This window comes from Neovison vison, chromosome 7 (assembly GCF_020171115.1).
Source record: "Neovison vison isolate M4711 chromosome 7, ASM_NN_V1, whole genome shotgun sequence".
NCBI lineage: Eukaryota > Metazoa > Chordata > Mammalia > Carnivora > Mustelidae > Neogale > Neogale vison.
This window is the reverse complement of record NC_058097.1, coordinates 18,911,089-18,932,500: the sequence shown is the minus strand read 5'-3', so window position 1 is coordinate 18,932,500 and position 21,412 is coordinate 18,911,089. Positions and strand designations below refer to the sequence as shown.

Below are 21,412 nucleotides of genomic sequence, written 5' to 3'. Positions count from 1 at the left end.
GAAGCAGGACTGTCCACTGGCTTCTTGAGAATCACGCAGGCTTTAACCAGAGCAGGCGGGGCCAACTCCTCCCAGGCACAGCCCATGCTAGCCCACACAACAGCAGCCCCCCCCTCACCCACTCCCACCTTTCAGGCACTGCAGCTCATCCCTGCCCCCCAGCGACAGCCCCTCCCCCAAGTTCTACAGGTGAGAAGACTGAAGGCAGAGGACGGAGGCAAGAATAGGCAAGGGGGAGACCAGAGGACTTTAGCCACTGCAAGTGGGAAGTCAGGTCGTCTGCCTGCAAGTGCCAGGCCGGTGAGCCATTTTCCAGCCTTAAGCCACTGAGGGAGGTGGAGGAGGACCAGCCTGGCTCCTCAGGAAAGCCGGAGGCGTGGGAGCCTTCTCCATCTGGCCCCAGCTGGGCAGAGTAGCCCAGGATTCCCCCAGAACCCAGGCTCCAAGAACAGATGCTTCATAACCTCTTCTTAGCCACTGGCAGATGGCCGTTCCATGGAACTCCCTGGGACACGGGGGTGCCCGCCTTCCGCTGGCTGCTGGGGACAGATCTGGGGGAGGAGGGACTTTGGGGGACCCAAGAGAGACGGAGGCTCTATCAGAGCAAGGAGGAGGCAGGGAAGGTAGCATGCACTGATGCAGGAGAAGTCAGCTGGGGTTCGTCTCTGCTGAGCTCTCAGGCTGCCCACAGCCTGCCAGGAAATACAGCCTGGCAGAGCCCATGGAGGGGCTTGGGTCTCCCTGAGAATCAGTGTTATGCAGTAGACAATGCCTGGGTTTGTATACAACCCAGTGCCGACACTTACCAGCTGTGCTATCTGAAGCAAGCTACATAACATCTAGAAGTTCCAATTCGCTCCTCTGGAAAATGGCAATGTCATACCAGATGTGATGTTCAGATTTAACATGCTCCATGAGGAGAGTCTCAGCTGGTGCCAGGCACTGAGATGATCCTCAAGAAGCTTGAAAGTCCCATCCTTTTGACCCCTCCTCACTACACACAGGGTAGTGTTACCTACACCTTTAGTGACAGAGCAGGGGAATGGTGACACGTGGAAACTCCAGAGGGAAATTTGGGGTTTGGACCAGATACTACTGTTTTCTGCTCAGCTCATTGTAACAGTGATCTCTGCAGAGACTTAACTATCAACAGAAGGAAGAACTTAAGGGCAAGGCACGCAAATGATGGGACACACTCAACATTTGCCTCTCCTGTGCCCAGAGCAGACACGGTTAATCAGCAGCAGCGCTCTCCTACTAGGCCCCCATGCAATCCCAGGCTCTCCAAAACTCAAGCATATACCACCCGATGATCACTGGCCTGTTCAGTGAAGCCCTCATTCATTCCTAGCTGTGGTCTCACTTCTTTGGAATAGAAGTAGGGACTTCAGCTAGACATTACTCTCTGAGTCTCAGTTTTCTCATCTGTAAAATGGGAATTAATAAAAGGCTATACCTCAGAGGGCTGCTGTAAGGATCCAAGGCGGTATCACAGGTCAAGGGCTTATATGGCCATCTCTTCCCATGGTTTCCTTGCAGCAGCTCTGCAAGAGAAGGGTGAGTGTGCCCATTCCACACATGAAAAAGCTGAGCATCAAGGACATAGAGAAACTAGTCTAGGTGACAGGTCGGGCTATACCCCAGGTGAGTCTTTCCAGGGCTCAATCTTAGGTAAGGTGCAGATGGCCAGCAGGACAAGGACAGAATCAAGTCCACCCCTTGGAGGGAGGGTCCACTCTGCAGCATTTCATGCCCCACGAAGGTCCTAGCTGCCCGTCCTCAGAGTTCTCTGGTCTACCAGAGTCTGACTAGGGTAGGTGATCAGCATCGGATCGCTGATCTTACTTGTAAATACACGTGTTCTATTAGAGTCCCTGGCAAAAAGGTGCCCACCGCAGCCCGAACACCTAACGTGGTAATACTCTAGGTATTCTCTCCTTTTTGAAAGTTTGAGTTACACCACTTCGCTTTTACAAAAGACCTACATTAGTACCTCTTTTCGCGAACCAAAAGAAATCAGAAGACAGTTCTGCTTTCACGAAAACTGAAGACGGTCCGGCATTTTGTTCCAAAGCAAGCCAGTGTAACAGAGGCAGCTGCACACCCCAGGCAGCAAGAGCGGTTCCACCGAGCGCCTTCCCCAAAACCACACCCGGCAGCATCCCCACCTCCAGCCACCAGAGCTTGGAACTGCGTCTGGGAGCATCTCCTTATCCCAGTTAATTCTGCACATCCGTTAGCAAGATGTAGCCCGAGGTATCAGAAAAGCCTAAGTGAGGTTATTTTTTGGGCCTCGAAACGCTAGAACTTTTTTTCAAATGAATTACTGATTACCGCTTCTTCACTTTACACCATTTTGGCTTATGCAAGGTTTCGTGGGAACGCTCTACTTTCAGATAGTGGGGGAAACCTATCATGGCAGCAGTACCCGCCCCCCCCCACTTTCACAGAGCGCTCCCAGCCTGCAGGGCTCTTGCATTCCACTGCCCACCCCCCACACCCAGCAGTGAGCGTCCCAGGTGATGTCATCCAGCCTCTCGGCATCAAGGAACACGGATACGCTGAGAGCCCCCAAATTTCCCTCCCCAGCTCAGACTCTCCCTGAGCTCCAGACTCCTATATCCAACCGTCTGCCCCCCTCAGATGTATTGGCCCCTCAGATGTCCACTCAGGGTCTCTAGAGCATCTCAGATGTAACATGTCAAGACCTGAAATCTTGACTCACAGTCCTGCATCAAAGCTGCCCATCATCTTCCCCATCTCTCTAAATGACAGCTCAGTCCTTCCTTGGGCTCAGGCCCCGAACTTTGTCAGTTGTCACTGCTCTCCAGTTCATCCACTGGCAACTCCATTTAATGGATTCATCTTCAAATCGGGCTCTATCTTGCCCCCCCTGGACCAAGACACCATCCTCATCTCTTGGACCACTGTCCAACCTCTTCTGCCACAACCAGGAAAGCTCTAGAAACTGAGCCTTGGGATGGTGGAGGGGACAGTGGTTTCTGTATCTAGACATCTTGCCGATTGTCAGAGTTGTCACCTATGGCATCCCAAAGCCAAGTACACTGGGAGGAGAGGGTGGATTTTCCTGCGAACAGGAATGTGCAAGGACATAGCAATTTCTCTGCTAAGGGCTACCCTAGACTAGCGACCCCTAAACTCAGCTCTGCCTGCAACTGAAACTGTGCCTAGGGTGACTGGGAAAAACTGGTTGTCCTCTGTGACGTCACTGCAGACGTGTGCAGGCCTGCTTGCTTTCCAGAGAGGAGAGAGAGGCTCCAAGAGAGACAAGTCACATAGCCAGGGACCTGCCAGAGGAGGAGACAGGATTCAAAGGCAGGGCTCCTGGATCTAAGTTCAGGGCACTGGCCACACGGACCCCTCTGGGAGCACAGGTAGATTTCAACTCCCAGAGCCCTCTCTATTTTCTTCTCTCCATGTCTTCTATCAGCTCCCTAAGCCTCAGCTCTAGGGGCTGCTCCCTCAGCCCACCAGACCACACTTGGACTCCATGTGATCATGTAGGTGATTGTTAGGCCTTGCTAGAGACCGTCATTCCAGAGCTCTCCTCTGCCCATACCCCAGGCTCTTTAGCCCCTGGATAACACTTGTCTCCCCCAGAAATGGGGGTAAGGGTGAGGATTAGGGGTGATGCAATAAAAACGAGAATATAATTTTAAAATCCAAAAAGCCAGGGCGGACCCCTCTTAAGTTGGACGGCAGCCTTATCAGAGAGTTTCCATCTATTTTTGAAATTTTAGGTTTTTGGTTCAATGAAATGAAATAGTTTAAACTTTTTCAAAAATGTCCCCTTTTTTTTTTTTTCCGAGATAAGTTACCGCCAACATTTTAAAATATTGACAGTGGTTCCAACAGTTTCAGGACTGTGGTTATAGCACACGTGGCTGTGGTCTGTGCACTCTGTGTCCCCACCACTCCCTAAGCGGTGGGAACCGCAGCCCTGGGCACACACCCCCACCCTAACCCCATGCCACCCTCGGGAGGGAGCAAGATGATCAATGACAGCCATGCGATCCAGCACACGGACGCATCTACGGAGCATAAAATCCAATTATCTAAAACAACATGACTATCAAATTCACAGACACTTTGTAATTTATAACAGGATCTGTATATTCAGAAACCTGTGGAGTATTCTTGGAATGCTTTTAAAATATAAATTATATTGAGTATTAAGTAAAAACACTGAACCGAGCAGTGTCCCCTCGATCGGGGCAGAAGTTCAGGGTAGGGTTTAATGAACGTTTACCCACCATTTCAATCTCCATTCCTGCTCGGTCTGAGCTCATCCAGCATTTCTCTCTCAGTAGGATTTATTTTGAAGTGCACAAGAACGAGAGGCTCAGCTCCACGCCATTGTCTTGTTACAAGAGGCAGGGGGATGGCAGGGTGACGGACACACGTAAGAGGAGAAAAGTGCACACAGTGTTCTCCCTTTGTTCGGCACTAGCTTTGACAGAGAACAGAAAACAAAAACATGCCATAAACACAGAACGAGGGTCTGTCCGTAGGTTTGATTCAGCACCCAAGGACCATGGTTGGGCTGTAGAAACCATTGCAGGATGGAAGTTTTCAATATTGCACGAATATTGAAACATAGGTAATCAGAGGCACCAAAGGCACCGGTCATGTGAGTCATCATCAAAAGACAGGCCGGGTAAATATCGCACATTTCCTGTCAGCTGCTGCTAAGACTTGCATTTTTCTAAACGAAAAGAAATCCTGCGGGGCTTTTTACTTATCACTTGTTTGAAGAAAGGCTGTTTGAGGTTCCAGCATTGAACACGAGCCTAGGTTGCAAAATTAGTTTTCCCGTAGCATCATGAGATGTATTATACTCTATTAATACTGTTTGACATTGAACTGTCTATCATAACCGATGGTGCCGCTAGTCTGTGGGGTATCCCGCAAAAAAAACAAACCCATTAGAGGTAAATAACTAATTGTGAAAAAGAGGATGTGCCACAGAGATGTGAAGAAGGACCCTTTAGTGTCTTGGGATCTTTTAACTACTTCCAGGCACCTGTACAGACAGGAACCTCCATGGGCAGCATTCTCCAATGTCCTGGGGCAGGTTGCAAGTGATGAATATATTAAGAAAGTCTTTCAAAACTTTCTGCTTGCTCTAGCCCTGGCCTCGACCCTGTTCACATCTGAGTCCTGTGTTGTTCCTTGGCCCCCTGCCCACCTCAAAGCCCAAATTCCTACCAAAGATCTTTATTTTAATATAGTCAAACTTACCAATTTTTTCATGGAATTTTTCTATCTGCTTAAGAAACCCACGGTCATGAAGACATTCTCCAGTGCTTTCTTCTGGAAGCTTTACTGATTTGTCTTTCACATGTAGATCAATGTCTAGGGTATATCTTTAAGATTTTAAGGTTTCGTTGTCCTATATTGAGCACACACAGTGTGACAAGCATCCTGCTAGGCACTGTGCTTTAATTAGTTCATAGCCGAGACTGCTGTTTCCATTTTACAGATGAAGTAAGTGATAGAGGTTCAGAGGGGTAAAGAGATCAGAGGGCAAGAAACAGACTTTGAACCCAGGACCATCTGTGTCTTACACAGCCTAGGACAAGCCACACTTATGTAGGAGTGCTAGCCTTTCCCCCAAGGAAGGCAGGTGAGGACTGACCCTTCTCAGAATATTGGTGAATAAAGGGACTGGTAATGTGCCTATTTGGCTCCAAAGACCACTAAGGGCTGCAAAGCAACCTTGGGAGTTCAGAGGATAAAAGGCTGTTTCCAAACATCCCATAACATTTTTAGAAATCCATGTTCCATGAACCACATGCTAAGAAGCAATTCCAGAGCTCCATGGTTCAGTGTGATGCTAACAACCACTTAATATCACCAAGACCATGGCCAAGAGTGCCTGGCTTTGCCCCATCTAGTTTTTCGCATCCTATCTACGGAAATGACATATTAATAGATTTCCTGGTCTTAAACCATTCTTGCATTTCCATAAGAAGCCCTGTCTACTTCTGGGACATTATTTTTAATACACTGTTGCCCTGGTTGTTTTCCAGATGGCCTCATAAATTCTAGGAGCTGAGAGAACCTCTGTAGAGCAGGGGACAAAATCCCATCACCTCTAACATTTTCCAGAATCAGAACCCATGAAAGCAAAAAGGCCAAAGCAAAACTCAAGGAAGAGAATACTGTAGCCCAAGTACATAGCTCAAGCCTGGACCAGTTGTGGTGGAATAGCTGAGGATAATTTGCAGCTTTCATAAATTTAACATGTTATGTATCAATTATTCATGAACTTCCTGGAAAGTCCATGTTGTAGTAAATGGTCATTTTCCAAGCCATGATTTTGAGTCTCATAATGCAAGCTGGGATGTGGGAGCTAATCCCCCCAGCTGATGGGTGGGCCAAGCCAGCCCCCCAGCATCTTCTTCCCAACAGAGTTACATGACTTCCTACCCATTGAGCATTGACCATGACTCAGCCAGTGTTATGAAAACCTATGTTCTTTGTGGAAAACAGCATAAGAGCCAACTTTAGGTGTTGACAAAAGAGGAGAGAAAATGAGGAAGTCGGGACCAGTGATGATTCTAGCAAGAAAACGAGAGTTTGGTGTGGGTTCAAGTGGAAAGCCTAATTCTGTCATAGCTTTCCTTCTGGGATGTCGCCCAGTTCACCATTTTCTCCATAGAAATAGTCCATAGAAATAGGGAAAAGTGGTTTTGTGACACTGTTACAGTGAATTTCCCCAACTAATGAATAAATCATCCACCCAACCAGAGATAAAACTTTAGTGAATGATAACAAGACAGTAAGCTCGTTCGATATGTAGAAGCGATCGTCCATGTGAGTTCATTTTGGTGAGTTTATTTAAGTGGCATCTTAATAGTGGAATAAACCACTTTCATCTTGTATTTATAGAGTTATGAAAGGCCTGTGGGTAGTCACTTAGATTTTCCAGTTATATTTTAATGTAGTAGTTGAGAAGCTTCTAGTAGGCAGTGGAGCACTCCCCTGTTAAGCCTGATGTGTGAAACAGATGGAAACAGAGCTACTCTGTGTGAAGGGAGAGCAGGGAGCTCCATCATGTCCCAAGCTTCTCTTCTTGGCCCTGGGGCACCTATGTAGGACCTCTTGCTTCCCACAGTTTGAGGTTCATTGTGATCTGATGTGTACCGTGTTCCCAGCGTCTAGCACATGTCCAGACATGGAAAATGCACTTAGTATTGGTGAGTGGATGGATGGGCGGATGGATGGATAGATGGATGATCAAGAGAATGCTGTGTAGATGCCCAGGTAAATAAATACGCGGAGGGTGGAGGGTTGGTTGGCTGAGTAAATTTATAGAGGATTGAGGGTAGATGACTTCACATTCCAGTCCTCCTCTCCACTATAATCTACCCTGTTTATGATGCCACAAATGGCCAAGTAAAACGTTTCAAGACCTTGACATGACATTAGCTGTCTTCTTGTAGAGACGCATCCCCATTGTAAGAAGAATCTTGAACACCAAGTCGCCTTTTCCTCACTTCCATGATCCCAATGTCTAGCTGCCATCTAGGTGACCTCCTACAGCCTCACCCCAGAAGCACCTCCTCCTTTCTGGAGCTCTGCTGGGACCTCACCTCTCTGTGTTCCTTCCTCTCTCCTCTGTTTGTCCTCCAAGAGCCAGCCCCACCAGGTGGATGTCCCTGAACCCCGCCCAGCACTCTTATATCTCTCCATACAGACACCTGGCAGCAAGAGGACAGGTTTCAGCAAATGGGCTGAGAGGCTACCCTAAAAAGCAAAGGAGGAGACCCAGAAATGCCCATGCAAGTGAGCCCACCCTGCCATGTCCCCTGCCCCAGCCCCTCTGCATATTCCTGCCAGGAGGCTGGGACCTGCCAACATCCAGCAGAGAGAAGATGGCGTCTGAATCTTCTTTCCCATATTCCCTCCAGTGACCTCACTGGCCTCCTCCCGGCGGCCTCAGCAGTGTAGGAAGAACCGCACAGCTGAGGCCAGACTTGCCAGGGAAGTGGATCCATGACAAATGTCCTCAGACTTTCCTGTGACAGGAGCCATCAGTCAGATTTGAGTTGATGGCCTTCCTTTTCCTTTTAGCCATCCTCTCTGAGGGAGTGGGCCGGACAACAGGCTTAAAGATATTGGCTCAACACCTCCAGTCTTGGTGCCCTTCCCTTGTCCGCGCTCCTCAGGGAGCTTCAGGCTGCAACGACCGCTTCCCTGTACACAGACAGAGGGACTGTAGAGCTGCCTGCACACTACACTCAACAAGGACTTGGTAGTGATCTTCTGCCTCGGTTTCCCCACCTTGCCTGTTCCCCAGACTGGAGACAGCCCTGACCCAATCCTCCTGACACAGGACTGAATCTTCTCGCCTCCCCTCACACCCACTGTGCTCACCCAGCTGCCACCCCCTCCCGACCCCTCTCAGACCCATTCACCCACCCTGGAGGGATGAACATTCGAGAATAGGTATCTCTTTGGACAGAGTGCCAGCAGGTCCAGAGAGGGCAGAGTGTGCCGAAGGTCACGCAGCAAATGAGCAATAGAACCAGACAGAGTCCAGCTCCCCTGCCTCTACCCCCACCACATCCCACTCTCTTCCCCTGCTTGGTGCCACTATTTGATGAGTTGTCAGACACCCGGGGTTCAAATTCCAGATCTACCACAAAACCAGGGCAAATCTTCAGCTCACCAAGACCCAGCATCCTTATCTATAAATGAGGGTAACAAAGGTATCTGCATAGAAGAGAAGCCGGTCCCAGACCCTGCCCCACATGTAGGCCTGGGTCACATAGAGCCCTCTGACTCAGTTGTGGCTCCCAGTTGGACCAGTAATGTGGAGGCAGAGATTTCTGCCCGGCACAGCAGTGGCCTATGGCCCGGGGTACTGCCCCAGCCTCAAAGGGGCCCGTGGGACCCTACCTGCTGAGTAGGGAAGCATCAGGCCTCTCCTTGAGGCCTGCTCAGAGCACATCAAATCAGAGAGGCAAAGGAACTCTGCAGTGGCCTTCTGCCTACCAAGGGTGTCCACCGGAGCCTGGCTCTGTACTCGGCTCTGCACAGCATAGGGCCATGGGCCTCAGCCCCATGCTCACGTGGACCCTGGCAGCAGCCTCCTCCCTGGCCCCCAGTCCCCACTTTGCCCCCCCCCACAGTCTGCACTCAGAGGGCTCTCCTAAGACACTGTGACAACACTCCTTCACCCAAGTCTCCTCTCTACCCTAGAGATAGAGGACGGTCTCTTGATTTGACATTCAAAACCCTTCATGGTCTGGCCACTGCCAGCCCCTCCAGCCTCAGCCTCCACCTCTCTCATGACTCCTCAGAAGCACAAGGTTCTCCTGTGGTGGGATTTGCCAGACTGATTCACCATCGATCTGGAGCCCACCCCAGACCTGGACTCCTCCGTTAAGACCTAATCCGCTCCCCTAGACAGTAACGCCCCTTCCATCCCCACAATCTGCCAGGGCTTGTGAACGAGCGCGGATCCCGCATTTGGGCTGGATGGTTGGGTGAGTGATGAGCAGAAGGACGTGCCAGCGGGTGAGTGAGAATGACGGAGTAGCTCACAGAGCCCGTCCCCATGCCCCCAAGAACACAAGCAACCCATCCCTGACCTCCCTCCTTGAGACTCAAATGGCCCCCGAGTTCCCTTTGTGGGCTGGCCTCGCCCAAGACGCTGGAAAAACCCAGTGACAAGACCGAGGGGACACAGATCCTGCCCTCCAGGGGCTGTCAGCCCCATGTGGAACCAGAGGGAGTATGAGTGCAGGCTCGGGAACAGCACAGAACAAGCTGGATCTAAGTTCTGGTTCCACCCCTTTTACTACCTCTGTGCCTCAGCTTCCCCATCTGTAAAATGGGTGAGAAAGATATCTGCCTCTCAGGTTGCTGTGATGATTAAATGAGATTATGGTGCTTATAAAGGGTGTAGAGCCTGACCATTGCTGGTAAGTGCCGGGTGAGAGCTACCTTAGTATTCCCATTGTTCCTCTGTGGAGAAATTGCCCCAGGGCCCCTCCCCATAGTCCCAACCACATCTCTGGAACAGATGCAGATATGGAAGATACACAGAAGAGGGGTCCCCTCCCCCAGCCCCTTAGCCCTGAATACCTACTTGTCCCAATCAGTCTCTTCCTGACACACACGGGCTCCCTTCTCTGGAATCCTGGTGTCTTATCAGCAACGTTCAGCTGTCAGTACGCCTTCACCCTGCATAAGCTGTAGATCACGGCCTGCTCTGACCGCAATAAAGGGATCCAGAAGCAGCCAAACATCATTTTAGAGACAGGAACTTTTTAGTTTATCAAGATCCAAGAAAACATGAGCTCCCAGAGCCCAGTGCCTGGTAGTCACAGGCTCTAGCCCTTGGCTCAGAGTGTAGGCCTGAGGTTGCCCCCCAACCCAGCTCCCTCTCTGTGGGCCACGTGACCTTGGGCAAGTTGTTTCATCTGTCTAGGGCTCAGTTTCTCCACCTGTAAATTGGGGATCCTATCCCAGGCCATCATGAGAATTAAGTGTGTGAGGAGTACCAAGCACAGTGTGGGACCCACAGTAGATGTTCCAGAAAGGGGAGCTACTCAGGCTGGTCTGTGGAGGGAGGGCAGCCTCTCAGGGAAGAGCTGGAACTTTGAGGCACAACTTCCTCTTGACCACGGGCACCTTTGTAGAAGCAGCTTGGGAAGAAAGTCCAGGAGAGAGGCAAAACCTGCCTTATCCTCTGTGCTTGCCACAGCTGGTGTAGGGGGATGGGGAGGCAGAGGGGTGGGAAGGACGGCTGTCACCCTGTTATTTCTCTGCAGTCATACATATCTTGTTGATATAATGGGCCCTGCGTTTAGAAATTGGAAGAGTTTCCCTCATAATTTAAAGTAGCACCTACCTCTGCCGGTCCCGGTGACTGGGAGATTAATTCCTCAACCAGCCAGGCAGGTGGGCGCCGGCACCAACTGGCTCTGTCTGTGGGCACGGGTGAGGCCATCATTGCCCCCAACTGGGGATGAGACTGGCACTGCTGGGGGACAAGGCTCTCCCTTCAGTGCTTCAGCCTTTGCTCCCTATATATCGTAGGGCTATGTTCTTCGGTGCATATAGGTTTATAATTGTTACGACTTCCTGACAGACTGCCCTTTCATCATTATAAAATGCCCCTTTTATCGCTAATGACAGTTTTTGTTTTGAAGTCTGTCTTTTTTAATATTAGCATAGCCACTCTGGGAAGCCTTCTCTGCTCTGATCCAACCCCTTGACGTGTCTGGGTCAGTTACCATTTGATTTCCCTGGAACCCCCTGGGGAGGTTTCACCCCAAAGCAGGAGGTCAGTGTTAGAGGCCAGCAGAGTTAGTCCTCATACTTTGACCAACATCCCCATCCATCACCCACCCCTTTCCAAGGTAAAGTTGACCTTCCAACCTCAAATCTTGGTGGAGTAGAGTCCCTATCTAGCCCTGAGTCTTGACTTCAGGCCTCAGTTCTGCCACTGATTTGCTCTGTGACCTTGGACAAGTCTATTGCCTTCTCCTACCTGTGAGTTAGTTGACAAGTCTATTGCCTTCTCCTACCTGTGAGTTAGTTGACAAGTCTATTGCCTTCTCCTACCTGTGAGTTAGTTGAGCTCTCCGGCCAGAGCTGGAGAAAAGAGGAGGGGAGGTCAAGCCGCAGCCTCAGAGGCTCCTTCAGGGAGTAGAGCAAAGCACTGTTCCCTTCCTCCCTCTCACAGGCGGCTGGGACACCGTCCATGGGGCTGAAGCCTGACTGTCCTCCATTTACTAGGGACACATCATTCACGGGCAGCCGGGTTGGAAGAGGAAACACGGCAGGATCTGTGCCCCAACTCAGTGTCCTCTCCTTGTTCCCAATAGCTCGGTACAACCGAACCAGCTATTTCTACCCCACGTACTCAGAGAGCTCGGAGCACAGCCACCTGCTGGTGTCTCCTGTATTGGTGGCAAGTGCAGTCATAGGGGTGGTCATCATCCTCTCCTGCATCACTATCATCGTGGGCAGTATCCGCAGGGACCGGCAGGCCCGGCTCCAGCGTCACCGCCACCGCCACCGCCGCCACCATCACCACCACCACCGCCACCGCCGCCGTTACCACCGAGAGTACGAGCAAGGATACGGTGAGTTGCCGTCCACCCCGGGGGCCTGGCCTCCTGTCTGATTGTGACGGCCACCCAGGAGACACAGGGGAGGGGGGCAGCCCTGCCAGGGGTGGGACGGGGTGGTCAGGAAGAGATCAGAGGCTCTCAGGGGCCTGAGAGGTCCAGGAGTCTGCCAAGGTGACCCTGAAGGTCAAAGGAAGGGTGCGGTGCTACTCCCCAGCCTTGGCCGGTGTGGGCCCCGCTGTACTGACAGCTGGTCCAGCTAGGACCTGCGTGGAAGGACGGAGGGAGGGAGGGATGGGGGGGTGGGTGGAGGGACAGATGGGGAGGGGGATGAGGAGATGGAGAGGTGAGGGAATGGGGGTGGGGCGAGCGAGTGGACAGACCAGTGGCTGAAGGGAAAGATGGGTGAGTGGGTGGGGTGGGAGATGGATGGCGACATGGGTGGACAGAAGGACACATGAAGAGAGGATGAATGGCTAGAGTGGGTGGATACAGGCCTGGACTGGGTGGGCTGTGTGAGCGCATGGATAGATGGGGGGTGGGTGGATGGATGGAAAGATGGACAGATAGGAAGGTGGTGGGATGGACAGATGGGGGGTCAGTTGGGCACATGAATAAGTGGATGGGTGAATGATGGCACGAGTGATGAGTGAGTGACTCTACCCCCGGGGGAGCCTGCAAAGTGCAGAGAGAACGGATTGGAGATTTTCCCAATGAGGGGAATCTCCCTTACACAGAGGTGGTGGTTAATTCCTGGGGCAACCCGTCCCCAAAGTGTCCATCCGGCCAGAAGGCCTGAACAGTTTACAGAAGGCAGCCACCTGACTTTCTCTGACACTTGGAAGGGGACCGTTATCTAACAGCAGCAAGAAGGAGCTCAATTCATTCAATTCCCAGAATGGTTGTCAAAAGCAGGAAAAAGCCTGCCCTGAGGCCTGACCGAGCCTCTGCCTGGACTCTGGGAGCCATATGGGCCCAGAGGCCACCATCACACCACAGGTGAAGCCACCTGGAGGCTCCAGAGCCATGGCAGGGCCTGGGAATCTTTCCTCCTCCTCTGGGACAGGCAGAGCTTGGGAGAAAGAAAGAAAATAAAAATCTAAAAATTGGTTGGGTGGGTTCTCATCCACATGGACCAGAGGCCTGAAATCCACAGCCCCCTCCCAACATGCCCTGATCACCCAGCAGCTTTGTGCCACTTCCTCCCCCTTCCACACAGAGTTAACTGGGTGAGGAAGGGGCCACCTTTCAGCAACTACAACTCGCCTCCCGCACCCGGCCGCCGGGGGCTGAAGCAGGGAGGACCTGATCGGCAGGACACTCACTGATTGCCCCGCACTTTTCACGCACGATCTCATTTCACCCTTACTGTGGTCCTGGAGGTCAGACTACTTTTTATTGCCTTCCCAATTTACAGATAAGGAAGTTGAGATTGAGGGGCGCCTGGGTGACTCAGTGGGTTAAAGCCTCTGCCTTCGGCTCAGGTCACGATCCCAGGGTCCTGGGATGGAGCCCTGCATCGGGCTCTCTGCTCAGCAGGGAGCCTGCTTCTTCCTCTCTTTCTCTGCCTGCCTCCCTGCCTACTTGTGATCTCTGTCAAATAAATAAATAAATCTTTTTTTTTTTTTTTTTAAAGGAAGTTGAGGTTGGGGCATTCAGGTGGCTATAACAAACATACCAGAAACGGTGGCTTATAAACAAAAGCAATTTTTTTCTCCATTCTGGGGGCTCGGGACTCCCAAGATCAAGGCCCCTGCAGATCTGGTGTCTGGTGAGGGCCCACGTCCTTCTCGCTGTGTCCCCATACAGTAGAAGGGATGAGCTAGCTCTCTGGGGTTTCTTTTGTGAGGGCGCTGGTCCCTATTGTGAGGGCTTCACCCTCGTGACCTAATCATCTCCCAAAGTCCCCAACTCATACTAGCAGCACCTTGGGGTTCAGATTTCAATATAAGAATTAGGGGCTGGAGGGTTTAGCAAACATTCAGACCATAGTCAGGTGCTGAAGTAACCTACCTAGGGTCAGCCAGCCAGGTGGACCCCAGATTTTAGCCCAGGTAGCCCGGCCTGAGCTCCTGCAGGCTCCCCACCACGTGCCACGGGTCGCACCACTGAGGGAGGCTGAAGATGTGGGGGAAACAGCACAGAGGCACTCCATGGGCCCAGGGCCCCATCTGGCAAATGCACCCAAGACCTAGGGGCCCTGCGGACCTGGATGTTGCTCCGCTGGCAATGCTCGTAGGAGAAGTAGAAGAGCAGGAAGCTGCCCCACTCAACAAGACACAGAAGGACATCACCTGGCAGGGGACATGTGGCCACGACGGAGGAAGGGGACAACAGGTCAACAGGTCAGTGGTTTGCCCTCACTGCCCAACAGGGGAAGCTAAAGAGAAGAGTCAGCATGAATCAAGCAGGTACTGGAAGCTCAGCCAACCCAGTCCCCTCTAGGGTCCCCAGAAGCTGAGGACTCCCCAAGAAAACAAGCCAGGAGCACTGCCCAGCACTGGCCTGGCTTATTCCTATGCCTATAGTACCAGCCAGTCCCTGGAGGAGTGTGAGGCTCTTGCCCAGGCATGCCCACTCCCAATAAGGAGCTAGGGTGAGGGTTAGGGGAACCTCCACACCTTTGCATATGCTCTTCCTAGGTCCACAAGTGCCATTCCCCATACTCCCCGCCCCACAACTGGCAAAAGCCTACTTGTCCTTCAGGCCCACCTCAAATGCCACCACATCCTGCCCAGGTAGGGTGGAATCACCCTTCCCTGTACTTGCTTGGCATTTGCCCACACTTCTGCCAATGCCCCTGTCATGAGATGGTGGGGTTGCACCAGGGAAAACAGGACCTGGGGTAGTTCTTGACCAGTGGGGTCCATAGCCCAGCACAGGATCTCACCCAGAGAAGATGTTCCACCAGGGAAGGAACCACCCCATTTCCTCCTCACTGCAAGAGCTGTGTTTGACCATTTCCTTTTATTTAGTGTTTTATTTTTTTAAAATCGTCTCTACACTTGACATGGGCCCCGAACTCACAACCCTATGATCAAGAGCCAGCCAGGTGCCCCTCGCCCATTTTAAAGACCAGGATACCAAAGCACCTTGTTGAACAGCCTGGAAGTTCCCAGGCCTGAGGAGCCTGGTACTTAGAGCATGGGAGAGGGGCCCAGAGTAAATCCCAAGCTGAGGTTTGAGGTCGACCTTAAGGAGAGAGATGGGCCTGGAGGCCCAGGGCCGGTGCCCCTTGAGCAAGGCCCTGGCCCTGATCTCTGTGAGTTAGTGGTGTGACAGCAGGTCACAGCCAGGCCACACTCGGCATCAGGTCTTTGCTGCCCAGTGCTGACGGGTGCAGCCCTGCCTCCCTGTCCCCATGGGTACCCATGTGTAGGGTTCCCGCCTCCTTGCCCCGCTTAGGTTCTCAGCTCTTGCTTTGGCACCTCCATGAGGCCTCAGCGGGGAGAGGCACTGACGTCCCCCATAGCTTCCCGCAGCTTCTTGGAGGGTGCACAGGGGTGCCAGGAGCCTCGGAAGGAGGCTGGCGAGAAAGGAAGCATCTCGTGCCTCACTGTGGGGAGGGCAAAGCAGCAGAGCAAGCACCCGCCCGGCAGCCCTGGGGACGCTTCTGTCCTCCAGACACCCCCTTCCCCTGGCTGCCCTGACTCGGGCTCTCCTGCTCTCTCTCCTAGCGCTCTGCCTGCGCCTCCTCAGACTTCTCTGTGGATTCCTAGTCTCTGAGGAGAGGAATAGCAAGGTCTCGCTGAGCCAAACCCTTGGCCCCAGGTCCTCTCTCTACACGCACTCCCGGCTCCATCTCAGCCACCTGCCTGTTTCAGGCACTACCGGTCACCCTCGGCCAGGTCTCCCCCAGGCGTCTCTCCTCAAGGTCTCACAGGCCCCTCAGAACCAGGGATCCAAAATGGCCTTCATCTTCCTCGTCTTACTGTTCAACCCGGGGAAAGTGGTCTAACCACTGTGTAGCTGAGGCGAGTCACCTACATGATGGGTACACGGGGACCCACGCCTACAGGGTACTGTGAGGACTAAGTCGCACAGAACCTGGCTTCCGGGTCTGTGCTCAATACATGTTAACTCTTTTCATTCTTTCTCTCCCGAGAAAACCTGAGCCAGGGCCACACTGGTGACACTGGCCACTGCCCCTTGCCAGCCACCTGACCGGCAGCTGCTAAGGCATTCTCTGCAAGGCAGCCTAACTGACTGACCTGGGAACACTGCCATCCTCTGCTCAACACCCCTCAGTGGCTCCCCATTGCCCTCAGGACACAATTGGCCCTCCTCTGCCTGCGCACAGAGTCCTTCTGCCGTCCAGCCGGGCCCAGAGAGAGGAGCCAATAAATGTTTGAAAATGAATGAATGAATGAATGAATGAACCAGTGAGTGAATGAAAGAAATTCTATTTCTGTAAGATGGAAAGATCTTCAGTTTTAGGAGGCAGATCGGGTCTCTCACTTGCCGGGGCTTTAGAGTGAGCGCCCCCACCTCTCAGTTTCCCCATCTGAGAGCAGGAGGCGGCCACAGCGCCTCTCACAGGTGTGGGGTGAACACATCAGGTGCTCGTGGGTGCAAATTCCTGTTCTCTACTCCTGGGCTCGTGGAGGGGCGTTTACCTCAGATTGGGGTTAAATCATGAGCTGAAGGGTTTCTTGACTTTGGCGAACAAAGGGGTAGGGAGATCTCACTCCCCATGAGGTGGCTAGGGGGACTTCCAGAGGCCTAGACCACTGGGGTCTGTGCTGACGTGGAAGGAGAGAGAGAAGATGAGAAAAGAGTTTGGGGAGTTGAAATGAGGGGCCGGGGGAGTCTTTCCAGCTGTTCCTCAGGAACTCTGTATGCGCTGAGTTGGGTCAACTCAGGATCGGGGTCTGAGCTAGGTGAGCGCCTCAGAGCAGCCTCAGCTTCCCTAAGCTGTTCGGCCTCTGGGAAGCCCCAGGAAAGCTGCCCGAGCAGAGAGGGGCACGGCAGTGTGCTCGGCTCCATTAGCTGTCAGGCGTGCCCATCACAGCTCTCCCACCATGGTCTAGGACACAGCCTTAGCTTTCCCGAGGTTGAGACAAGCCATAACCTCCTGCGTGGTTTGGTGGGCCCCTCCTCACCCCAGAGCCCAGAGGCCCACATCCCAACTCTGTCCTCACCCTATTTTATGTTTCTTCTTTCCTGAGTTTCTTCCTCAAGTTCTTCCAGAAATTCTCACCCTTCAGCTGGTGCCCTAAAGGGAAACAAATCTCATTTCAGCTCCTTTTTATAGCATGCGTTATTGGGGACCTTTTTCCTAGTAGAAAAGTAATAGGTGTTCACCGTGGGAAAACCTTTAAAATACAGAAAATATAAAGAAGAAAATAAGGGTCATGATCCTGTCATCAAGACAGAGCCACTGTTAACGTGTCTGGAATATTTTCTTCCGAGAGCTTTCTCAAGGTCCATAGATAACCCCGGGATCATACCTGCAGATAGAGTTTCACGTCCAGATTTTTCTACTCACTGTTGTATCAGGAGTGGGCAAAAAGAGATGAGGGGAGTGGAAAGAACAGTCTTTAGGGTCATAGCGACTGTGCATGAATTCCAGCTCTGTGGCCCTGAGCCTCAGCTTGTAGAATGGAGAATGGGGACGGATATCCTCAGTGTATAAGATGGGGATAGATGGTGCTGCTGACCTCAAAGCGGGGTCACTAACCCCACCCCAGACAGATAAGCCCCACCCCCTGATGTCGCCTCCTGATCTCTGAAGGGAGGAGCCTGCTGAGACCCCCGTGTGGGTTGGGAGACCTCATGCCTCAGCCATCTTTGCAGCTCCACTGTCCCCTAGCCTCTACTAGAACTGCCAGAAACAGGGAGGTGGAGAGCTTTATAGAGTGAGGAGCCAGGCTATCGAGCTGCCCTCTGGTCCTACCAGTAATTTGTTGTGTGACCTCTGGCAGGTCGCTGAGCCTCTCTGAACCACACTTGTTGAATGCATGTGCTCTATCAGCACCTCCTAAGCAGTGTTACTAGATCCAAGAAAAGAAGAGTCTGTGATCAAATGCTGCCCAAGTACTGTCAAATGCAATTCTCAGCTGCAGGACTTTTCAGAGCCTTTAATGTACTACTATATGGTAAACATACAAACAAAACAGAAGAGAAGACAGTATATGGAGTGGCCAGAATTCATTACAGAAGTGTCTATTCTCCTGGGATAAATAAGGGAATAATGTATGGTTGGGCGCAGGGAGAAGGGAGGCCTGACCCCAGAGACCTCTGTGGCCCTCATTCCCTGACTCCCCAATTTTCATGTCCCAGTCCTTCTCCGCAGTTTCAGAGCTTCCTTTTCACACCACACTCTTATTTCTAACCTCCTTCCTTAGCTCAACTGTTCTTTCCTTCTGCCCAGTCTGTCCCTCTTCTCTTGGCTAATTCCTAGATAAGACCCAGCTTCAGGAGCCCCTCCTCCAGGAAGGCCTCCCTGACTTCCAGGCTGAGTCAGCTCATCCCTGTTCCCATAGAGCCAGTGCTGCATCTATCAGATCTCATGACTCAGTACCAGGCTGTTTCCAGGACAGGCTGCTCACCACCCTGGGAGTCCCACCAGGGCAGAACCCACTCTACTTCCTCTCAGAGACCCCATGCCCAGCCCAGCAGTGGTGCTTACATTCTGGGGCTATAGCTCTGAGTGAATGACAGGCCGCTGGGGTTGGTGAGGGACCAGATGGTGAGCTGGAGAGCACAGGGTCTCAGTGACCTCAGCTACACATGTAGGGCCTTCCCTGCTCCCGGTCTAAAGCCCAGGCTGAATGTCTGTCCCCTGCAGTGTCTGATGGGCACACGTACAGTCGCTCGAGCCACCGGATACGCTACAGCTGTAGCCCTGTCGAAGACTGGTCCCCTCCCTTGGACCTGAGTTCTGATGGGGACGTGGATGCCACAGTGCTTCGAGATATATACCCGGATTCCCCACCAGGGTAAGGAGACTGTCTGGGGGAGGAGGGCAGGAGCCAGAAGGGCACTGGGTATGAATCTCTACCACCCCCTCCCCCGTCCAGGGGAAATAGCAACATCTCCCCCAAACGGTGTAAATGCAGAAAATGTCTGGATGTGGCCATCTCCTGACCAAGCAGGTCCCAATGACACAGGGCATGATTCAACAGATATCACTGGAGAAGGAGAAGCTCAGCTCCTTCTGACTCATGTCAGGGGATGGGGTGGAGGGTCCAGGCCCCAGCTCCTTAGTATGCACCCCCAAAACCCAAAACCCCATGCACTGGGTCAGGCCTCACTGTGTCCGAACTGCACTCATGACCATCAGGTAGCCCAGTCCCACTGGGGAATTCTTCTCTGGGGGACCTGTGGGTTCTCCCTGGCACCCTCAGGCAGATGACCCACAGGTTAGTAGTTGGAAAAAGAAGAGAGATCAGGGCCTCCATTGCTTTCTTACCAGGAGACCCCTCTGGCCCCACAAACAGCCACAGCCCCATCACCCTGTACCCCTTTCCCCCTGGGGGGCTGTAAGTGCTCTTTTGCCCTACACCTCTGGGTTTCTGAGGAGCCCCAGGGTCTCCTTCTAAGCCTGGAAGGGCCGCTTCCATGACTTGAGGCCCAGGAGAGTCAGACAGGCTGAGGTGGCTGCCCCGGAGCATGCACTCTCAGTGCCGGCTGGGAAGCCGCTCCATCGGCCGTGGCCACTGTTCTGAGCTATCCAAGACCCGGAGTTCAGTGACTTGCCCAAGCACGTCCACACGGAGCCCGGGCTGAGTCGGGACTAGAATCCAGTCTCAGTGGTTCAGCGGTGCCTTTCCTGGGGGGGGGGGGGGGTTGGAGGGTTTCATTACAGCCAGCATGACCAACCTCCAGGGCAACCGTCCCTGTCGCCAGGCTCCCAGCCCTCGGGAAAGCCCCCACACTGGTCCCTGAAGCCAGGTTCCACTGAGCCCTGAGGGAGCCTCTTCTCTTGCAGTTATGAGGAGTGTGTGGGACCAGGAGCCACTCAGCTGTACATCCCCACGGACGCACCACCTCCCTACTCGCTGACCGACTCCTACCCCGTGCTGGATGGCATCCTGTATGGGGGCATCATCCGCAGCCCGGGCCGATACGAGCAGGCGCAGAGGATCCTGGGCCAGGTTGGCCTCCACACCATCTCCATGGATACCCTGCCCCCTTACGAGGCCGTGTGCGGGCTTGGCCCCCCATCAGGTCTGCTGCCGCTGCCGGGCCCAGAACCGGGGCCCAGGAGCTCCCCAGGCTCACCCACCCCGACCCGGGCCCCGGCCTCTCGTCCAGAAAGGATTCTGTGAGTGACCCAGCCAGCCAGGTCCTGCGGTCCCTCGGGCTGAGCCACAAGGGCGTGCACACACACAGACACACACACACAGGCTTACAAGGGCATGCGTACACGCACACACACACAGATACACACACAGCACTCCCACGTGCACACATAACATACACAGTTTGTACACCTACACACACACACAGATGCACACACAGCACTCCCATGTGCACATACAGATAGTTTGTACAAGTACACACACACACACACAGAGAGCTGTGCACACACTTCTACGTGCACACACAGATAAACGGTTTGTACATACACATACACGCTGACACACATGCACACACACATCCAGATACGCACCACACATGTACAGACATGTGAATACACACAGCCCCCCTCCCACATCCACACAAACCCATCAGCTAAGGTTTCATTAAAAATGAAGCTCTCTTGACCTCCCGTCTCCTCCCCAGCCTGTTGATTATGCCTTTGCAGGCAATGCTGGGAGAAGACAGTTGGAGAGGGACAGGGCCTTGCTCCCCCCTCTCCCTGGCCTGTTTGCCTCTGCCCTCGCCTGGCAGGCTGTGCCCAAACTCTGATTCTGCCTCCAGAAACTGCCCGACCCTCCCAGGTCGGCCGCCTGCCCCCACCCCCACTCCAGGGCAACACGCCCTCCTGGGCAGTGGGACAGGCCTCAGTGAGGTTCAGCCACACACTGGACCCCTCCCTCAATTCCAGGGCAGCCACACTATCACCACCCTGACACTTACGGGGTGAGGGACACGGGCCTGGGGGCCCAGGCACAACCTGGAAGCCCTCACCGCCCTCCCCCCGCCCCCTCCCGAACCCAGTGCCCCCGGCCTCATGGCGCTGGCGGCGTTATTTTGGAGGGCCCCCACCCCAAGCGACTGGTGATGAGCAGGGTCCTTGGCCAGCGTGCGACAGTGGTGGTGGTGGGTTACAGCTGTCCCCGTGTCAGTCCAACCATGGCCCAGGGCTGAGGGTCTTCAAAGAAGAGAAGGGTGGCCTGGGCACAGCTCTG

General features: G+C 53.1%; 1 protein-coding gene and 1 pseudogene across 2 annotated transcripts in view; one reads left to right on the top strand and one right to left on the bottom strand.

Moving 5' to 3' along the window:
* The window catches only part of BEAN1 (brain expressed associated with NEDD4 1), a 24,605-nt gene extending 3,415 nt beyond the window's left edge, over window positions 1-21,190 (top strand). For both annotated transcript variants that reach the window (XM_044260405.1, XM_044260404.1), the window contains 3 exons: window positions 11,868-12,128; window positions 18,904-19,054; window positions 20,047-21,190. In XM_044260405.1, coding sequence (XP_044116340.1) covers window positions 11,868-12,128; window positions 18,904-19,054; window positions 20,047-20,386 — 752 coding nt within the window. In that variant the 3' untranslated portion in view covers window positions 20,387-21,190. The remainder of the gene's footprint in view (window positions 1-11,867; window positions 12,129-18,903; window positions 19,055-20,046) is intronic.
* Window positions 4,763-11,745, bottom strand: LOC122914616 (annotated as a pseudogene).
* Window positions 21,191-21,412: the final 222 nt, after the last annotated feature.